Below are 17,324 nucleotides of genomic sequence, written 5' to 3'. Positions count from 1 at the left end.
ATGCAGAACGGAAGGCTGTGCGGGATCGACGCTTCCCTCCCCGTAGATCCGACCCTGACTGGAGAACAACCAGACCAGTTTATGCAATCTGCCAGGACCGCACATCTTCTTCCATGCCCGGGAACCTCCCGATGGGCTCGGACGCCGCAAGCACGTTGACCGCTAGCGTAAGGGCGTAGCTGAGTCTCAATGCCCATGTCAAGTGCCACAGCTATGATCAGCAGCTGGTTCCGGCAAGCCAAGGACACTACCTGATGACGACCATGCGAGGGTCTAGCATGTCGTTTCGATGAGTATCAGGGCCCCCTAGCGTAGCGAGCGTTGTGACAGACCGTGTTGAACAGCGGATGAAAATCACGAAGGATGAGCTGGTGCGAGCTTTGCCCAATGTCGCATTTAACAATATTTGGAAGTTGTGGAAATGACACATCCAGTAAATATGATATTTGCAGCGCCCTCTGAGCCGCGTCGACCTATTGCCAGGTTGAAGAAATTTTGCGTTGACTACGGCTGTGTGGCACCTCTCCAAAGGAGCTTCCAGACAGCCAACGGCAGTCACGAGTGCTCGTGAGCAGAGAATGTGACAGCTCTGATCAGCAGTGCTATGGACCGTTGCCCCAGAGACTTCCTTACGGGCGGCCGTGATGTATTACGTCAGCCGCAGCATGTGATCCGACCAACGGCCACCCATGCTTCTAACAAGTTTACCTTCCAATCACCTTTGATGCCATACACCACAACACGACTACTATGGCACACAAAGGTCTGCAGATTCTCTGTGTCATACTCGGCGCCTTGCTCGGCGCCTTGCTCGGCGCCGTAGTCGGAGCTATCATCTTCATATCTCGGCCCATGTGTGTTAGGCAACTCGAGCGATGCAGACGAACACTCGAACTGGCACTCGGGCGTCGTAAGCAAGCACTCGAGCTCCGAGACTTCCGTCGCCTCCAACCTCGAGTCCAAGCGCTGCCACAAGAACTGCAAGACATGGTCTTCGAGGAAGTCATCCGCCATGACTTCAACAGGATCCTCAACAAGATCATAGTCAAAGACGATTACAAGCCGCCAATTGCCCTTCAACTCCACCGCAAACTCCGAGCTTCCTTCGCCAACGAATACTATCGAACTGCGGTCGTCACCAGCCTGCCATGGTCTCGACTCAAAGCTTTCTTAAGGGCGTTACCACCTCATCATAGGGCCATGGTCAACAGCGTCCATATGAGATCTCCCGACTCCAAGACTCCAGTCTGGGACCGCCACAACATGCTAAGGGAGACTCGGGCGCTTATGCGAGGAAGTAAGAGGAAGGACACTTGCTTCAGAAGATCTATCGGACCTGGCACTTACGACTGGGAGATGGTATGGGCACGTGGGCGATGGATGATAAGGCCACCTGCAGGTGCTCGATGGGTGGCACGAACTCTGCACGACTTCCAAGGGAAAGGTCCTCTTCACATAGTGGAGATTCAGGTTCCGCAGGGAGAGTACGTCATTGCCAGGGGAGACTGTTGGGAGTTAGAGCCAGTCATGAGGCTGCTAGCGTAGACAGTATAGAGGTGATAAAGTGGATGGCTCGCGAAGGTCTGTACGGTAGGGACTTCTCGGGGAGAAAGCTTGGACCCTGCTGCGGTGAACGACTTGATTGTCTGTCACGGACCCCTTCACATGTCACGAATGTATGTTTAAGAACTTCTTCTTTCCCCAAACTTGATCCTACTTTTCTGCTAACATCACCAAGACCAGCAATTCCGCGATCATGGCGCCCAAGGACGCTACAGAGGCCAACAAGCTCACTACCTCGGAACGTGTCCAAGCGCTACCTCAAGATCTCCAAGACCTAATCTACGAGCATACCATCAGTCACGAGCCAACAAGGACCATCACTATCACTAAGGACTATCGCCCGCCATTGCAACTTCAACTTCACCACAAGCTGCGACAAGATTTTGCCACTCGATACTACAGCGGCGCCAACATTCGAGTGACCGGCTTCCAGTCAAAGATCATGCCAAAGTTCCTCGACTCTCTGCCACCTGGCCACTTGTCACTTCTTCGCGGCATCGAGTATGACCGTTAGGTAGCTGCGCAATCCGCCGGGATGTTTCCAGTGTGGGTGGTCATTCGACTCTGGCGGCAGCTTCAGAGATCTGTCATCGCTGAGATCCCAATGGGCAAGTGCAGGGTGAGCTATGTGGATGCCAGTGATGGAAACAAGATAAAGTGGATGGAGGGAGCGGCTATAGCCAGGTCAGTTGGTATAGCACCTTGGTAAGCTTGGTAAGAAGCCCCTAGAGAGTGTCCCCTCTATGTCACGCTGACTGCGACTCCTAGAGTTCAGAGCCTCGTCGACCAAGATGGTTGCGTAAGGAGCTTGAATACATTGGTGACGCAAATGGGTCGAGGCTACTAGCAATAGTAACCTAGAGATTTTCTCACGAAGCGGCTGATTGTAAAACGACACTAGGTAGCATGAGATACCAAATGAAATGAATGGTTGGGAAACCAGTAATGTCCGTGCGTCAAGGATGTGCTCCGAATCTAACTTGGGGGACTGTGACATTTCCTTCGCAACCTGCTTCACGACACCAAGCACCACCAATCCACCGGGAACGAACCACCGCACATCATGTCGAACAACAGCACAACCCGCAATCTCGACCTCGACAGCCGCATCCAAGCACTACCTCAGGAGCTTCAAGACATGATCCTCGACTACGCTGTCCGCGAGCCTACCACTACTTGCATCAACTTGACCACAGCATATCGTCCTCCTGTCGCTATCCAGATTAATCGCAAAATGCGGGACAAGTTTGTGTCAGTCTACTACCGCGCCACAACCTTCCGTGTCAGGTCCCAGACTTCTGGAAATATCAACATGCTGCCAGGCTTCCTGGCATCTCTTCCTGCTGCACACCTCCACATCATGCCAAGTATCGAGATTGATACAAGCGACGAATACGGGTCGTTTATCCCTGGTAAGGCGGCTCGAGACGCGGAGAATATGCGGGTCTCCCTCTAGGAAGACATCTAGGTCTGGGCGGGGCGCAGCATTGACTACACCAAGTTCAAGTACAGCTATGTAGATGCGCTCGACGGACGCAAGATCAAGTGGGCTGGACAGTGAGTGGATTCAATATAGAAACCAGGCCGAAGCGGCCTCGGCAGAGCATGTGAGCCAGATTCCATCAAAGGACAAGGAGGATTATGCCCTGAGGGAAAACACTGCTAGACACTATGGTGCGACATAGCACCGGGGTTCATTGCTGCATCGAAGTCAAGGTGCCGTCCAACAGTACTATTCATATTGTAAGGCTGCCAGTGAACAATGTTACTGCGGTGTTGAATCGGTATCGAAAGGGTGAACGCGCAAGTTCAGCTAAGTCCGTGCGCCAAACATGTGCTTCGGATCCGAGTTTCCAAATGTATCAGACCTTCCAAATACCTTTCACCACTATAAATACCCTCATAATACCACATCTCCCACTACATCACCTCCCCCACCGCACCACCGCACAGTAACACCATGTCGACCACACCACCATCGACGCCCACCCTCAACGACCGCATTCAGCAACTCCCTCAAGAACTCCAAGACATGATCCTCGACTTCACGATTTCCCGAGACCACCTAGACCCTATCCTTCTAAACCCACCCTACCACCCACCTCTCGCCCTCCACCTTAATCGCATGCACCGCGCCAAGTTCGCAGCACAGTACTACTCTACCACTACCTTCCGCATCGAACTTCAACAACGTGGAGCCATCATGGTCAGCACCATGATCAACTTTCTTTCATCTCTGCCGGTCGAACACCTCAAGATGCTGCGGAGGGTGGAGTACCCTGGCGCTGCGCTCGCTGAGCGTTGGACAGACGCACATTACATAGCTGTGCTCAGGCTAAGCAACTGTAAACTGCACTTGCCCGAGAGGGTCAGGGCGCATCTTGCTGCTCATGCGTTGGCGATGGGCTATGTAGATGTGGATGATGGTGGGAAGGTGAAGTGGGTAGACTGAGAGTTCCAGGGAGGGAGGCGAAGGGTAGGCAGGATGGCAAGAGTCAAGGAGTAGCTCCATACGAAAGATGCTATCAGAACAATGCACTGTATACGAGATGCTTCCAACGTGATTCCATCACATAACGAGGTAGCTGACTGCTAACCATCCAGAGAATCCACTCATACCAATAAGCAAGACCAGAACCCCAATCAAGATCCCCGTGCCAACTCTATGTCCAGCGTTTCGGAATCCAGCTGAAGCTCCGAACCACGAGAACGAAGAGCTCGTGCCTAAGAAGATCCAAAGTAAGGCCGCCGCTCCGCTCAGAAGAATGATCAACGATGCAAACAGCAGGATCCGCTTCACCGACCAGCTGACGACAAACTCAATACCCTCTGGCTGCTCTTGCCTCCTCACCAGCGACGAGTCACCACTCACAGGCCGCTCGTCGCCCATTGGTGTTTGTGCAGGCGTCGGCGCGGCAGCAAGTCGATGAGCCCAGTGTACGAAGGCATATCTCGACTTGCCGAGTACTGGTCTTCGATAGTGCTGCAAGATATTTTCCTCGCTGAAAGTGTCGGTCAGACCCTTGTATGCCAGGACTCGAGGGCTCCGAGGTTGATGTAACCATCCATATCCAGCATCTGCGGCTCGCGAAGCTTGACCGCTTACTACTATACGCTTTAGAGATCGCGCTGAGAAGAAGCGTCCAACCCCCGCGAGTCCTTTGTAAGCATCGCGAAGCTGCCAGAAGAGTTCTGCATCGTCGAAGGAGATAGATCTGAATTGCTTCTGTTTCTCGCCATTACCGGTCGTACGCACTGCTGTGTAGTCGTTTGCAACCGGAATCATTATGCTGGTGACACGAGGCGTGCTGTTCGGGTTGACTCTGCGGATACTGAGTGTGAGTATGCTTTCAGATGCGCCTGGGGGGTTATCCAGAGCAGATGGCGGCTCTTGATCGCGTCCGAAGTCCTTGCGATGGATGTGACCAGATGAGAGCGGATATGGCGTTCGTACAAGCCCTGCAGGCAATGATCTTCGTGTGTTGGTGTCGATCGGTGGTGGCAAGCAGTGGGCCTTCTTACCACTCCCTTGGACTTGATCATTCCCATCCAGACCCGCAGTGCCCGGTGTGGGAAGCTGGTCCCGAGGGCTTCGAGGGTCGAACAGTCTGAGCTGCTGGGGTATCATAGAGCTTGGAATTGCAGATGCTCTTGACACAATCGGCTGTATCGGCTGGTCTCCCTGCATCACTTCCTCATCTGCGTAAAGACCTCGCAACAGCATATCATACGCGAATGCGTGCATTCCCAGTCTTTGATCGAGGCCCCCGGGGTAAGGTGATATCCCTTGACTTGGATCCTGCTCATGATCCCAAGGAATGTCCGCGGTTCCCCTAGACGATATACGAGCAGGTTTCGGCATCTGAGGATGGCTGTGTTCTCGACCAGGAAGTAAGTCCAGCTCGTCTACAGATCCATTGAATGAAGTAGTCGTGCTCATCGTATCTGCTCTGGGGATCTGTTGATTGAGGTTCGAGTCAAGGCGTTGATAACCTCCACTTTGTGGCAGCTCTTCTTCTGGCGGCAAAGCCACTCGCTTCGGCTCACATCTAGACACTAGAGTATGTCCAGTCGAAAGTAGTCTTTTCCTCTTGCTGGGCGATGACGAGCGTGGGATTCTCGAGTCTTCGGAGGTGATTGCAGTGCCCGGCAGCGCAGTCTCATCTTCGGAATCCCCGGCATCGAAGAAATCTGTCGTGCGGTGTCCAAAGTCTGCTTGACTGTCGATGGACTCCATTTGTGCGCTCATGCCGGCATGCTCGGGGTGTATACTCCTGATGGGACTTGGTAGCGTTTGAGTAACCTGAGTCCAGCGTTGGGGAGAGTCGCGATGTCGCACCTCGCTCAATTCCGGACTATCCTCAGGATCCATGACTCGCTTGTTGATACTGCTGATGATGAGATATGTGAGGTCTTGGCTTGATGATCAGCGGAAGACGTGACACCCCTTGTGTCAACTGTTGGGCCCACTGGACGTCTTTGGTCACGAATGGTTCTGCTGAAGCTGTACATTGAAGACGACGACAATGACATCTACTCACGCAGACTGTGTGACCACCCTCAATAGCACAGAGGATGGCCATCGTGAGGTCACGTTCCGAGCTATCGTCAACACGGCGACCACTGGAATGTGGCCGCAAATTGGATGCCAAGGCCGAACAAAGTGATAGGTCACACAAACCGCCGCAATAGTCGACTGACTAGCTGAACTTGCCGCCACAATATATGCACACGTCGCATGCGTTGAAGAGTAGTTGCGCTAGTGTCATCTTCGGCCGTAGGTCCTTGTTATCCTGGTTGTGTGAGATCTCGACCCACGTGTCATCGGCCGGAATCTCTTCATCGCCTTCTGGAGCTGGCACGTCCGTCATCTCGATGTCTTCTGCTGCAGACGTGACATCGGCCACAGTGGAATCTTTTAAGATCTGCAGGTCGCAGATTCCGCATGATTTGGTTATTCCCGGCTCCTGTATGGACAGGAAAGACAACGCGCAGCGAGCGAATTCGTGTCCAGTGCTACATTTGGACCACCTCAAGCTTTCGAAGGGTATCGGCTGCTGGCATATCTGGCAATCCTCTGATATCACTGTATCGGTCGACGCTGTAGTGGCCGCCGTAGGCTGGGCCATCAGCTTGGCTCGGATTGTCGCATGAATGTTCATGATTCGACTACTGAGCGCATCCATCCGGACCAATTCCGTCGGAAGCTTTGCGACTTCTTCCACAACCTGTTGAACGACGGGGCGCGCCATGCTATGTCGTGATGTGTTCTTGCGTACCACAAAGTCCGCCAGTCGCGAAGCTCTCTGTTCGCGCATTCGAGGATGAGCGAATAGCATAATTCGAAGCAAGTGAGTGAGACCATCAAAAGACAACGCACTTCTGTCGTTCGCATCTGGATATCCTGCGATATTGGGAGCACGTGGCATATTGCGGAGTATATCTGCTACGATGACCTCGCGACTGTCATCGTCCGGCTCCTCTTCGCCCACAATTTTTCGATATTGGCTTTGCATGTCAAACAGCAAGGTTTCGACGGATACGGGGTCTAACAGCGCTGTGGCTCGGGGAGTTGCCATCAAAGCTCCTTCATCCAGCCGGCTTTCGTACGTAATCGACAGGGTACTCTTTTGGTTTGTGGCGATAACGTACTCCAAGCCGTCGGATGTGTGCAGCGTAAAGCAGGTGGCCACGTACTGGCCGAGAGGTGAAGCGGCGATGCCATAGGTGCGTTCTTGCACATTTCCTTGTAATTCGTGTTCAGTGCTGTAGACCTCGCGAGACTCATTCAGAATTTCTTGCCAAGCGGGCAACAGTGAAAGCACCTCAGAATGGTTTAGTGGCAGCTCGAACATTGGGGTATCGGCTGTCGAGCTGGTCAGGTTTGAGACGACGTGAAGGTGATTTCTGCCATCCCCTGCGTTCGTGATAGCAACGCCGGACACTTCGTCCCAGCGTCCATCGAGATGATGTAGAGAGACCGTATCGTCTCGATCCGCAGGGTCCAGATCCACATGAAACACAGTGTCGATGCCAAACAGGAGAAGGTGATCATACTCCCGGCCTGGTATGGTGCGCAGCGGTCCGGACAGATCCGCTCGTTCTGTAAGATAGTGTCGCGTTCTGGACTCAGCTCTGGTCTTGATCTCGGCCGTCCTGGAAATGTTCGAGGCTTGCAGACTGGCGGTGAAGAGCCTGCCAGCAGTGATGTATGCCAGCGCTGAGCATGCAATTCCACCACTCGTTGTTGCCGACTGCCATCTCCACGTTCCCCAAGACATGTGGTCAGCGATGATAGGAGCTTGCTCAGCATCCAGCGAGGCTTCTGCAGCAGAGTCTGAAACGCCGGCAGGACCTACTGCATCTTTGACACTGAATGTCAGTGCAACTTCAACTCGCCATTCAGGCTGTTCTCTATCCAGTCCCTCGTGTGGCGACTGGACTCGAAGTACGAAGATGTCGCCACCTTCCGTGGCTACGGCCAAGAAGTGCTGTCCCCAGTCAACGTATTCGCTGAGCTTGTCGGTATCCGTCTCCTTGCGCAGAGGCGGACTCCAACCAAAGGACCGAATTCGTTGTTGGATCTGTCGCTTTTCTGCCTTCTGTCGTGCGTCTTCATTTCGGGCATTGTCTTCTGCCTCGTGGCGCCTGTAGTAGTCGCGAATAGTGTCGTTAACGAGGACTTTTCGACTCCAGCTATCATTGGTATCGCTCTCCTTGTCTGCAGTCCAGATGGACAGAACGTGATTAGCAGTGAGCACCGCTAACGCGCATCTCCTGTGACGACCCAGGCCCGGGGCTGACCATTTCGCTGCGATAGCTTGTCGAGTGGAGAGGTCTTCTCCAATAGCCATGCCAGCATTGCTGAGTGGCTCCGTGAAGGGCAATTCGTGCAGGGTGAAGCCATGGACTCTGACAATGGCGGTATTCCACCATTCGCCTTTCGGCCCAGGTTCCTTCAATCGTGGCGTGACAATTGCGATGGTCTCGCCACCGACGACCACGATCTGGTTGTCCTTGGACCAGTCTAGGCAGTCCAGCGACTGCGGCCAGAAAGGGATCGTGATTGACGTGGCCATGGCTGTGGATTAGCAGCTGTCGAGGTCAGTTGGCAGCAAATTGAGTCTTTTGACGCGTGTTGAACGCGAACCTGTGGGCCGGCTTCACGAGAGAAGTCCCGGTGGGTTTTAGATCTCAACCAGAATTGAATCGCGTCCTTCGTGTGACACGCCACCTTCAGTGCACTGAGAGCATCTTCATGAACTGTGTGATGGGTCAAGCTGAAGTCGTGGTAAGGACGAAGAACGAAATAGGAAGATCAACACTGACTTGGCCGCGGAAACGCTCCGCGCTGCTCACCTCCAACATCACCACCAAGACTGAACTCCTATCTAGATCCTTGGACAGGTATCGTACAGATGCCACACACTCCCAAACCTCGCGTCGAACCACTCCAATAACTCCCGTCCACCATGGTCCTCTCCTTCATCCTCATCCAAAATCGCCAGTTCGTGCCCCCTCCGCAACCCTCCCACCCCCTCTAACACCTTATGTCAGAGGCAAGACCCGCCTAGCCAAATGGTACAGCGGCTACAACGACGACGAAAAGATCAAGCTCAAAGGCGAAGTCCACCGCCTCGTCGCACCCCGCGACCAGAAACACCAGTCCAACTTTGTCGAATTCCGCGGCTCCTCCAAAATCGTTTACCGACGCTATGCTGGACTCTTCTTCTGCGCGTGCGTCGATGCGAATGATAATGAGCTGGCGTATTTGGAGGCGATACATTTCTTTGTAGAGGTGTTGGATCAGTTCTTTGGTAATGTTTGTGAGTTGGATTTGGTGTTTAACTTTTACAAGGTGAGTCGAAGTGATACTTGGGGTAAGATCGGTGGGGCGATTGACGATGGGAAAACAGGTATATGCGATTCTGGATGAGGTGTTCCTCGCGGGGGAGATCCAGGAGACGAGTAAGCAGGTTGTGCTTACGAGGTTGGAGCATCTGGACAAGCTGGAGTGAGGAACGGGCGGTGACAGAAAGAGTTGGGAGAGAAGGAACATTGTGGCATACGGAACATTCGAGCGTCACAAGCGATATTCAGGCGAGATGCGCACTGTACGACGAATGACTCGGGCAAGAGAAAGCCGGCGCAGCCCTCGAACTGTCCTTGAGCCCTGTTAGCAGCCAACAACATCTGCGGGGTGCGGAGGCGAAGCAGGCCACTGGCTACGATGGACATGACGGTGTGGGTCCGAAGATGCTACAAGATGAGACAGGCGATACATGATACCCACTGAAGCCCTGTTGTATTGAATGGGCTCGGAAGAAGCGCGGGGACGTGCAGGAGAGTTGCTGCATAACACTTCGAGCACAGATAAAGAGGAAGAGAAGGATATCTATAATCGGCCGGTTTGCCTCGCAAGGAGAAGAAGTCCGCTACTGAAAGCGGTCCATATAGGAGCCGCAGGAAAGCTACTTGGCAGCTTCCACAAAGCTCATGAACGCAACCCATGATACCCAAACACCACAACAAGAAGCTACCCAAGTAGTAGTAGCAGCACCACTGCTGCCTCGCACCTTCTTTCAGTATTTTGCTTAATCATCATCCAAATCAATCTCAATAACCTCCAAAACAAGCCCCTCCACCAGACTCTTCGCCCTCCCCAGATCCGGATGTCCAGGCTGCAAGACCCGAAAAACACAAAGCCGATCCCCAAAGTAATCCAACTCCTCCATCCTATCGCCCATCTCCACCTGCTCATACCCCATCACCAGCACCCCACTCCTATCCGCAAGCGTCGTCTGTACGTACTTCTCCCACACCGTCCGCACCGTACTGAACCTGTTGCCCTTCATCCAGACGAAGTCTCTTTCGCTGTTGGCGTTCTTCGGCTTCTTCCCCTCGAGCAGGACGGCGATCCAGTACCGTCTGTTCCAATCGAGGTCCTCCCAGTGCGGCACTCGCGGGACGAGGTCGTAGACTTTTGAGTGGAAGCGGAAGTGTTTGCGGAGGTGGTCGGAGAGGTCACGGTCGTAGTCGGGGCCGATTTTGGTGCGGCCGTCGAAGGGTTGGCCGTAGACGTCCTTTTCAGGCGCTTCACGCTTCTTGCGGGCTGGTCTGGTCTCGGGTGTGGTGGACTTGGGAGTGGATTGGGTTGGGAGAGGTAGGGTGGGAATGCGGTTTCGGATGCAGCCGTTCGAGTGTTCGGACGGGTCGAAGGCGAAGCCCTTTGCTTTGAGGGCTGCGTCGAAGGCGGGAGCGTCGACGATCTCGATGTCGGAGTCGGCGTCTTCGTCTTTGGTTTGGGAGCCGAAGGTGGAGGCGAAGAGGTCGTCGTCGTCTTGGGGGGCGTTTGGCGAGGTGGCTCCCATGTCCTCGGTGTTCGGGTGGAGTATGCCCATGTTGCGGAGCTGGTCGTCGGAAGCGTAGTTGCCATCGTATTGGTGTTCCTGTTGCTGCTGAGGTTGTTCGTGCGGAAAATCGTTGCCGTTCATCTGGCCCTGCTGATGCTGTTGTGGTTGTCGGTCGAAAGAGAAGCCGCCCCTGGTCTGGTACGGCTGCTGGTCGAAAGAGAAGCCGCCCCTCGCTTGATGGTGTGAACTATCAGCTGTCTGCTGCGCTCCTTCGTGCTGATACTGGTTGAGATCGAAGCCAAGATCTCGGAAGTCTTCATCTGGTATGGCGACTTCGTCAAACTCGTGATGCCTCTGGTCGTATTCGAAGTTCGTGTCCTCTTGCTCTTCATCACCAGTAAGGTCCATCACATGCCCAGAACCATTGCTGTGCTGTGGCTGCTGCGGCGCAGCGTTCTGATAGGTGTGCGCGGTGTAGGTCTGTGGGAAACTGAAAGCTCCAACCTGGTGGTCTCGTGGCGGAGCGGCATTCTGCTGAGTGTTGGCGCCAAAGCCGTTGAAGAAGTCATAATCCGGGTCCTCTTGTGCGTCGTGGAAATCGTCGTCGCCACTGTCTTCGCCATCGAGGTTGTTTGCTGGCATCGTTATGAATGCCTGGCGCTGTTCTTCAGAGACCTCACTGCGTCGAACAGTTGGGACGAGCTGCTGACGCGGAAACATGCTGATCTGTGTGCTTGTGGTACTGTTCATAGGTTGGTCGCTGCTTGGCTCACCAGCTGCTGTTGTTGCAGGTGCGTGATTCAAGCCGTTGAGTGGCGGTATCGGCGCCGTTTGAAAGCGAAAGCTCATGTTGGCGTTGGCGTTGGTGTAAGAGGCTGGTTTTCACAATAGAAGTGGTCGAAGTGGTATTGTTGCTGCTCAAAAGAAGTTCATGTTTGTGGGAGCTTGCGACAACAAAACACGCGCTATTGTGCGGTCTTATGTAGCAAATGCAGCCAATTAGGGCCATCGAGTTGCTCGTGCCTGTCCAAGGCCCTAGTGAATGCGAAGTGAGCTCGAAATTTCGTCTTCCGCAGGAGTCACGCGGAGAATAGCAGGAGGACAATAGCGCTCGATCCTCACTTCCTCGCGCCGCTTTCTCAATATCCTTTTCGATCATCTTTCCTGCTTCCAACCTACTTCTACTCAATCGCAATCGACCAACAACTCTTCTCGCAAAGCGAGTCATCCACCACCAATCCTCCAAACCAACTCCTCGACCATTCACCACTATGTCTGACGAGCCAAAGACAGCCGCAAAGGCCTGGACCGACACCGAGAAGGCAAGTTCCAACCATCCTGATTTGAGTTACATCGCGGATGACACATAGTCCTCTGGCATGTCCACTAACACCCACCAGTGGGCTCTTCTCCTCCAGATCGTCGCCAGAATGGACAGGCCGATTCCCTGGGCTGAGATCGATGTCCCAGAAGGTACAACCAACCACTCTCCACACTCGGGCTTTCCTCAATACTAATACTCTACCGTCAGGCCGCACCCAGAAGGGCTGTGTCGTCATGCTCGACAAGGAAAAGAAGAAGATCCGCGAAGCTATGGCTGCCGAGGGCAAGGAGCTCGCACCATTCAAGGCCAAGTCGACTCCAAAGGTAACTTTCCTGCACATTTGTTGACGATGTTTGCTAACGTTCAATGTAGAAGCGTACCAAGGCCGCCGATGGCGAAGAGGGCGATGAGAAGGGTACTGGCAGCCCCAAGAAGAAGAAGCCAACTCCACGCAAGAAGAAGGCCACGAAGGACGATGAGAAGGTGGACGAGGCTGAAAAGACTGCGGTCAAGGAGGAGGCAGCTGCTGAGGATGGTGATGAAGAGTTGGTCTAAGAATCCAGCGCCGAGCCCCAGCTCTATACACCGAAGGGCGGCACTTCCAGCGCGGCCTCTTGTAGGCCCGCAACATGAATCGCTCCACCGCTGTCATCAGCAATCTTGACATCAGCTTAAGCGGCATTCACTGCTCGTATGCTACTCATACTTCACGAATGGGATCACGAGCCGTGCAAATACTTCTCCTACGAAGCTCTCGTGATCTTGTGGAGCGTGGCGGTCTCATATCGTGCCAGTGGACATAATCGTCTCGTGGGTAGTACTTTTCTTCTAGCAATCGTCTAGATGGAGCTTGACATTCCATTCTATCAAGTCGAGTGACACTACATATCCAAGGGGGTGAGGTGTGATGGAGGTGTGGTCAGGATCCCCTGGCTTGACTTTCACAAGACGTGGTTCATGCAGCGGGAGCGGCCCACTGCCAAGCCACAAGCTTCGCCGCACCCCAGCTCGGATTCTCGCGTTCCGACACATGGTGTTGCTGGCTTGTATCAATTGCCACACACGCTCAAAATACACGATATGTAGCTCAAATTGCTCAGAATAGCATCGCGAATACAGAATTTAAGAGCCTGTGGGCACTATAGTGGGCTCCATGGTGTGTTGTTGTATGTGGTGAGGTGGTGAGAAAGCAAGAAACGCGTGAATCTCGACACGGGCGCATGAAGCTTTGGTGGGGCTCTCACCAAAATCCCATGCCGCAGCGTCAACACCAACCTCTCGGCAACACAACTTGTTTTTACGCGATATGAGTATGCAGAATATGGAAACAGATAGCTGCAAACACATTGGGAAAAGAATCAAGTTGATATGAGCAATATTGGTGGTGTTGATGATAAAAAGTCACCGGGGTGCGGCGAAGCTTGTGGCCACTGCCAACTGGACTCAGCCCTTCCGGTTGCAGGGGATGACGGAAGCTTATCCCCGATCCTCACGTGCAAAACATCTTCGCGTTCACTTTGATGGATGTGTTGGCCATCGCAAAGAGGGGGAAGTGAATGATCTTTGGATGTCTCTTAGCACGTCTGCAGCGCTTGTGAGAACGACACTCAGCACACCATCTCGCTTGAACAGTCGTCTCCATCTCCGCAGCAGCAGCAGCGTCTTTCCCAACAGAGCGACCGCGACGCTCTTACATCACGTCCTGCGGCCTTTGCCTGCCTTGTCGAGACATACATCCTTGTGCTCTTGCACATCGCGCTACCATTCAGCGTCTGCATCGCGCCTTCCCTTCGCGTTCTTCAAAGCATCGTCGACAGCAAGAGCGGCGCCGTCTGCATTGACCACGGTTCATTCCACGTTTCAGCAACACGCTCACTTCACACGGACCGCCTATAAGAGCGACGCTATGGATCATGCTGCCACCAAACGCAAGCAACCGCCAACTTCCAGCGCATCGGATCGCCCGTCGAAGCAAGTCCGCAGACCTTCACCAGCACCAATGGAGAATGGCACAAAGGCTGTGGGAAACGGAGTGCCCGCATCCGCAGCAGACACACCAAACGGATATGGGTCGCCCAAGGCAGATGAAGAGGGAGGTCTGGTACATGCAGCCGCAGGTCCGGACACTGCAGAGTGGCAGGCGACGACGGAGAAGGTGGTCAGGAATGTCGTGAGCATTCACTTCTGCCAGACCTGCTCCTTCGACACGGACTCGGCCATTTCAAGCGAGGCGACTGGATTCGTGGTCGATGCGGAAAGGGGATACATTCTCACAAACCGACATGTCGTTGGCGCCGGGCCATTTTGGGGATACTGCATCTTCGACAACCATGAGGAGTGCGACGTCTACCCAGTCTACCGAGACCCTGTCCACGACTTTGGTATCCTGCGATTCGATCCCAAGGCTGTCAAGTACATGCAACTGAACTCGCTAGAGCTGCGACCAGATCTTGCCAAGGTCGGCACCGAGATTCGGGTTGTAGGTAACGATGCAGGAGAGAAGCTGAGCATCCTGTCTGGTGTCATTTCACGGCTGGACAGGAACGCGCCTGAGTACGGTGAGGGATATAGCGACTTCAACACCAATTACATTCAGGCAGCGGCTGCGGCATCCGGAGGCTCCTCAGGTTCGCCTGTTGTCAATATCGATGGTTTCGCGGTAGCGTTACAAGCAGGAGGCCGAGCAGATGGCGCGGCGACCGACTACTTCCTACCACTCGATCGACCTCTCCGCGCGTTGCAACGGATAAGAGAAGGGAAGCACGTGGACAGAGGGACGATACAGACCCAGTGGATACTGAAGCCATTCGATGAGTGTCGAAGACTTGGTCTCACCTCGAACTGGGAGGCAGAAGTACGAAAACAATTCCCGAAAGAGACTGGCATGCTCGTCGCGGAGGTCGTACTCCCGAAAGGACCAGGAGACAGCAAGCTCGAAGAAGGCGACGTGCTGGTCAAGGTCAACGGAGAGCTGTTGACGCAGTTCGTCCGGCTGGATGACATACTTGACAGCAGTGTCGATGGCAAGGTGAAACTCCTCATCCAGCGTGGTGGCGTGGACCAGGAGACTGAACTGAACGTCGAGGACCTTCACGCCATTACACCCGACAGGTTCGTCTCTGTAGCAGGCGCATCTTTCCACGAGCTGTCGTACCAGCAGGCCCGCCTATACGCCATTGCGCTCAAAGACCCTGGTGTCTACTGCTGCGAGGCATCTGGATCTTTCCGATTTGAGGGCTCAGAGTATGGCTGGCTCATTCAGTCCATCGACAACAAGCCTACACCAAACCTGACCACTTTCATCGAGGTTATGAAGAGCGTCGCGGATCGCAGTAGGGTAGTGGTGACGTATAAGCATCTTAGGGACATGCATACGCTCAACACTAGCATCATGCTTGTCGATCGTCACTGGAACAAAAGTATGCGGCTGGTGGTGCGTAACGACACGACTGGGCTGTGGGACTTCTCGGACTTGGCGGATCCTTTGCCTCCACAAGAGCCTGTTCCTAGGAAGGCCAACTTCATCAAGATGGAAGGTGCACAACATCCGGCTGCTGTGGAGGTGATTAGGTCCTTTGTTAGAGTCAGCACTATGCTGCCGCTGAAACTCGACGGATTCCCGAAGGCACGAAAGATCGGCTTCGGTCTAGTCATCGACGCTGAAAAGGGCCTGGTGGTTGTGTCTCGCGCAATCGTACCCTACGATATGTGTGACATCTCTATCACCATCGCTGACTCAATCATCGTGGATGGCAAAGTCGTATTCCTCCACCCTCTGCAGAACTACGCGATCATTCAGTACGATCCTTCGTTGGTTCAAGCCCCGGTGAGAACAGCCAAGCTTGCAGATAAGCCAATCAAGCAGGGAGAGAACACAATCTTCTTCGGTTTCAACCAAAATCTCCGGCCTGTGGTTGCAAAGACTGCTGTCACAGACATAACGACTGTTGCCATTCCAGCGAGCGCATCTACACCACGATACCGTGCTGTCAACCTTGACGCCATTACTGTCGACACCTCCTTGAGCGGTCAATGCAGTAGTGGCGTACTAGTCGCCGAGGATGGAACTGTCCAGGCACTGTGGCTGAACTACCTGGGAGAGCGGTCGGGACATAGCGGTAAGGACGTTGAGTACCATCTCGGTTTCGCCACGCCTGCGCTTCTGCCTGTGATCGACGAAGTCAAGAGTGGCAGGAAGCCAAACCTCCGCATCTTGAACCTCGAGACACAAACAGTACAAATGTCACAATGCCGAATCATGGGCGTAAGCGAGAAGTGGATCGAACGCGTCGAGCGTGATGACCCAGAACGCCATCAGCTCTTTATGGTCCGCAAGGTCGACGCCGGCAATGTCAATGGATTACAAGAAGGCGACATCATCCTCACGCTCAACGACAAGCTGGTCACCAGGGTTAGCGACCTGGACATCATGTATAACAACGAGACCCTGCGCGCCAAGATCGTCCGCAAACAAGAAGAGATGGAGCTCGATGTGCCAACAGTGCCTACGGAAGAGCTCGAGACCGACCAAATTCTTGTCTTCTGCGGTGCTGTGCTTCATCGACCTCACCACGCTGTGCGTCAGCAGATCTCAAAGGTGCACAGCGACATCTACGTCTCGGCTCGCTTCCGCGGATCGCCAGCGTATGCCTACGGCTTGGCGCCGACGAACTTCATCCTGGCTGTTAACGCTGTGCCTACGCCCGACGTCAAGTCGTTGATTGGGGAGGTCAACAAGATTCCAGACAACACATACTTCCGATTGAAGGTCATGACCTTTGACAATGTGCCTTGGGTGGCGACGATGAAGAAGAATGAGCACTACTTCCCAACTGTAGAGTTTGTCAAGGACTCCAGCCAACGCGAAGGATGGAAGCGCGTCATGTATGAAGGTGGGAAGAAAAAGGTTGGCGAGGGCGAGTTGATGCCTGAGGTTTTAGATGAGGGTGGCGCTAGCGTTGAGGTCGATGACGGTATGGGTAAAGAGTAGGAGATAGATCCTCGCTGATCAGGAACAGACAGACGTTCAGACCTCTGTACAATATGCATGGTTCGCATAGACCGGCTAAGAAGCTGGCGAGGAG

At 53.8% G+C, this 17,324-nt stretch overlaps 9 protein-coding genes across 9 annotated transcripts; 6 read left to right on the top strand and 3 right to left on the bottom strand.

Annotated features, from left to right (window-relative positions):
* Positions 1 to 750: 750 nt before the first annotated feature.
* On the top strand, positions 751 to 2,077 carry CLAFUR5_09428 (uncharacterized protein; the record flags this gene model as incomplete). The annotated part of the gene is made up of 2 exons (XM_047908576.1): positions 751 to 1,359; positions 1,739 to 2,077. The coding sequence occupies 2 exons, from the start codon at positions 751 to 753 to the stop codon at positions 2,075 to 2,077; spliced, it is 948 nt and encodes a 315-aa protein (XP_047766739.1).
* A 549-nt stretch (positions 2,078 to 2,626) lies between these two features.
* CLAFUR5_09427 (uncharacterized protein) lies at positions 2,627 to 3,248 on the top strand (the record flags this gene model as incomplete). Its single annotated transcript, XM_047908575.1, is given in 3 exon segments — positions 2,627 to 2,975; positions 3,084 to 3,120; positions 3,140 to 3,248. The coding sequence occupies 3 exon segments, from the start codon at positions 2,627 to 2,629 to the stop codon at positions 3,246 to 3,248; spliced, it is 495 nt and encodes a 164-aa protein (XP_047766419.1).
* Positions 3,249 to 3,523: 275 nt separating this feature from the next.
* Positions 3,524 to 4,015, top strand: CLAFUR5_09426 (uncharacterized protein; the record flags this gene model as incomplete). The annotated part of the gene is made up of 1 exon (XM_047908574.1): positions 3,524 to 4,015. One exon carries the CDS (start codon positions 3,524 to 3,526, stop codon positions 4,013 to 4,015), a length of 492 nt encoding a protein of 163 aa, XP_047766421.1.
* Positions 4,016 to 4,132: 117 nt separating this feature from the next.
* On the bottom strand, positions 4,133 to 5,935 carry CLAFUR5_09425 (uncharacterized protein; the record flags this gene model as incomplete). The annotated part of the gene is made up of 1 exon (XM_047908573.1): positions 4,133 to 5,935. The coding sequence occupies one exon, from the start codon at positions 5,933 to 5,935 to the stop codon at positions 4,133 to 4,135; it is 1,803 nt and encodes a 600-aa protein (XP_047766745.1).
* A 328-nt stretch (positions 5,936 to 6,263) lies between these two features.
* On the bottom strand, positions 6,264 to 8,642 carry CLAFUR5_09424 (uncharacterized protein; the record flags this gene model as incomplete). The annotated part of the gene is made up of 1 exon (XM_047908572.1): positions 6,264 to 8,642. One exon carries the CDS (start codon positions 8,640 to 8,642, stop codon positions 6,264 to 6,266), a length of 2,379 nt encoding a protein of 792 aa, XP_047766746.1.
* A 393-nt stretch (positions 8,643 to 9,035) lies between these two features.
* Positions 9,036 to 9,581, top strand: CLAFUR5_09423 (AP-2 complex subunit sigma; the record flags this gene model as incomplete). Its single annotated transcript, XM_047908571.1, has 3 exons — positions 9,036 to 9,070; positions 9,121 to 9,421; positions 9,480 to 9,581. The coding sequence occupies 3 exons, from the start codon at positions 9,036 to 9,038 to the stop codon at positions 9,579 to 9,581; spliced, it is 438 nt and encodes a 145-aa protein (XP_047766474.1).
* A 576-nt stretch (positions 9,582 to 10,157) lies between these two features.
* CLAFUR5_09422 (uncharacterized protein) lies at positions 10,158 to 11,765 on the bottom strand (the record flags this gene model as incomplete). Its single annotated transcript, XM_047908570.1, has 1 exon — positions 10,158 to 11,765. One exon carries the CDS (start codon positions 11,763 to 11,765, stop codon positions 10,158 to 10,160), a length of 1,608 nt encoding a protein of 535 aa, XP_047766744.1.
* A 530-nt stretch (positions 11,766 to 12,295) lies between these two features.
* CLAFUR5_09421 (uncharacterized protein) lies at positions 12,296 to 12,795 on the top strand (the record flags this gene model as incomplete). The annotated part of the gene is made up of 3 exons (XM_047908569.1): positions 12,296 to 12,389; positions 12,448 to 12,563; positions 12,613 to 12,795. The coding sequence occupies 3 exons, from the start codon at positions 12,296 to 12,298 to the stop codon at positions 12,793 to 12,795; spliced, it is 393 nt and encodes a 130-aa protein (XP_047766415.1).
* Positions 12,796 to 13,807: 1,012 nt separating this feature from the next.
* CLAFUR5_09420 (Pro-apoptotic serine protease) lies at positions 13,808 to 17,230 on the top strand (the record flags this gene model as incomplete). Its single annotated transcript, XM_047908568.1, has 1 exon — positions 13,808 to 17,230. One exon carries the CDS (start codon positions 13,808 to 13,810, stop codon positions 17,228 to 17,230), a length of 3,423 nt encoding a protein of 1,140 aa, XP_047766417.1.
* Positions 17,231 to 17,324: the final 94 nt, after the last annotated feature.

The sequence above is a fragment of the Fulvia fulva genome, chromosome 9 (genome assembly GCF_020509005.1).
Source record: "Fulvia fulva chromosome 9, complete sequence".
Classification (NCBI taxonomy): Eukaryota; Fungi; Ascomycota; class Dothideomycetes; order Mycosphaerellales; family Mycosphaerellaceae; genus Fulvia; species Fulvia fulva.
Note: the sequence above shows the minus strand (reverse complement) of the source record. Positions and strands in the feature narration are given on the sequence as shown.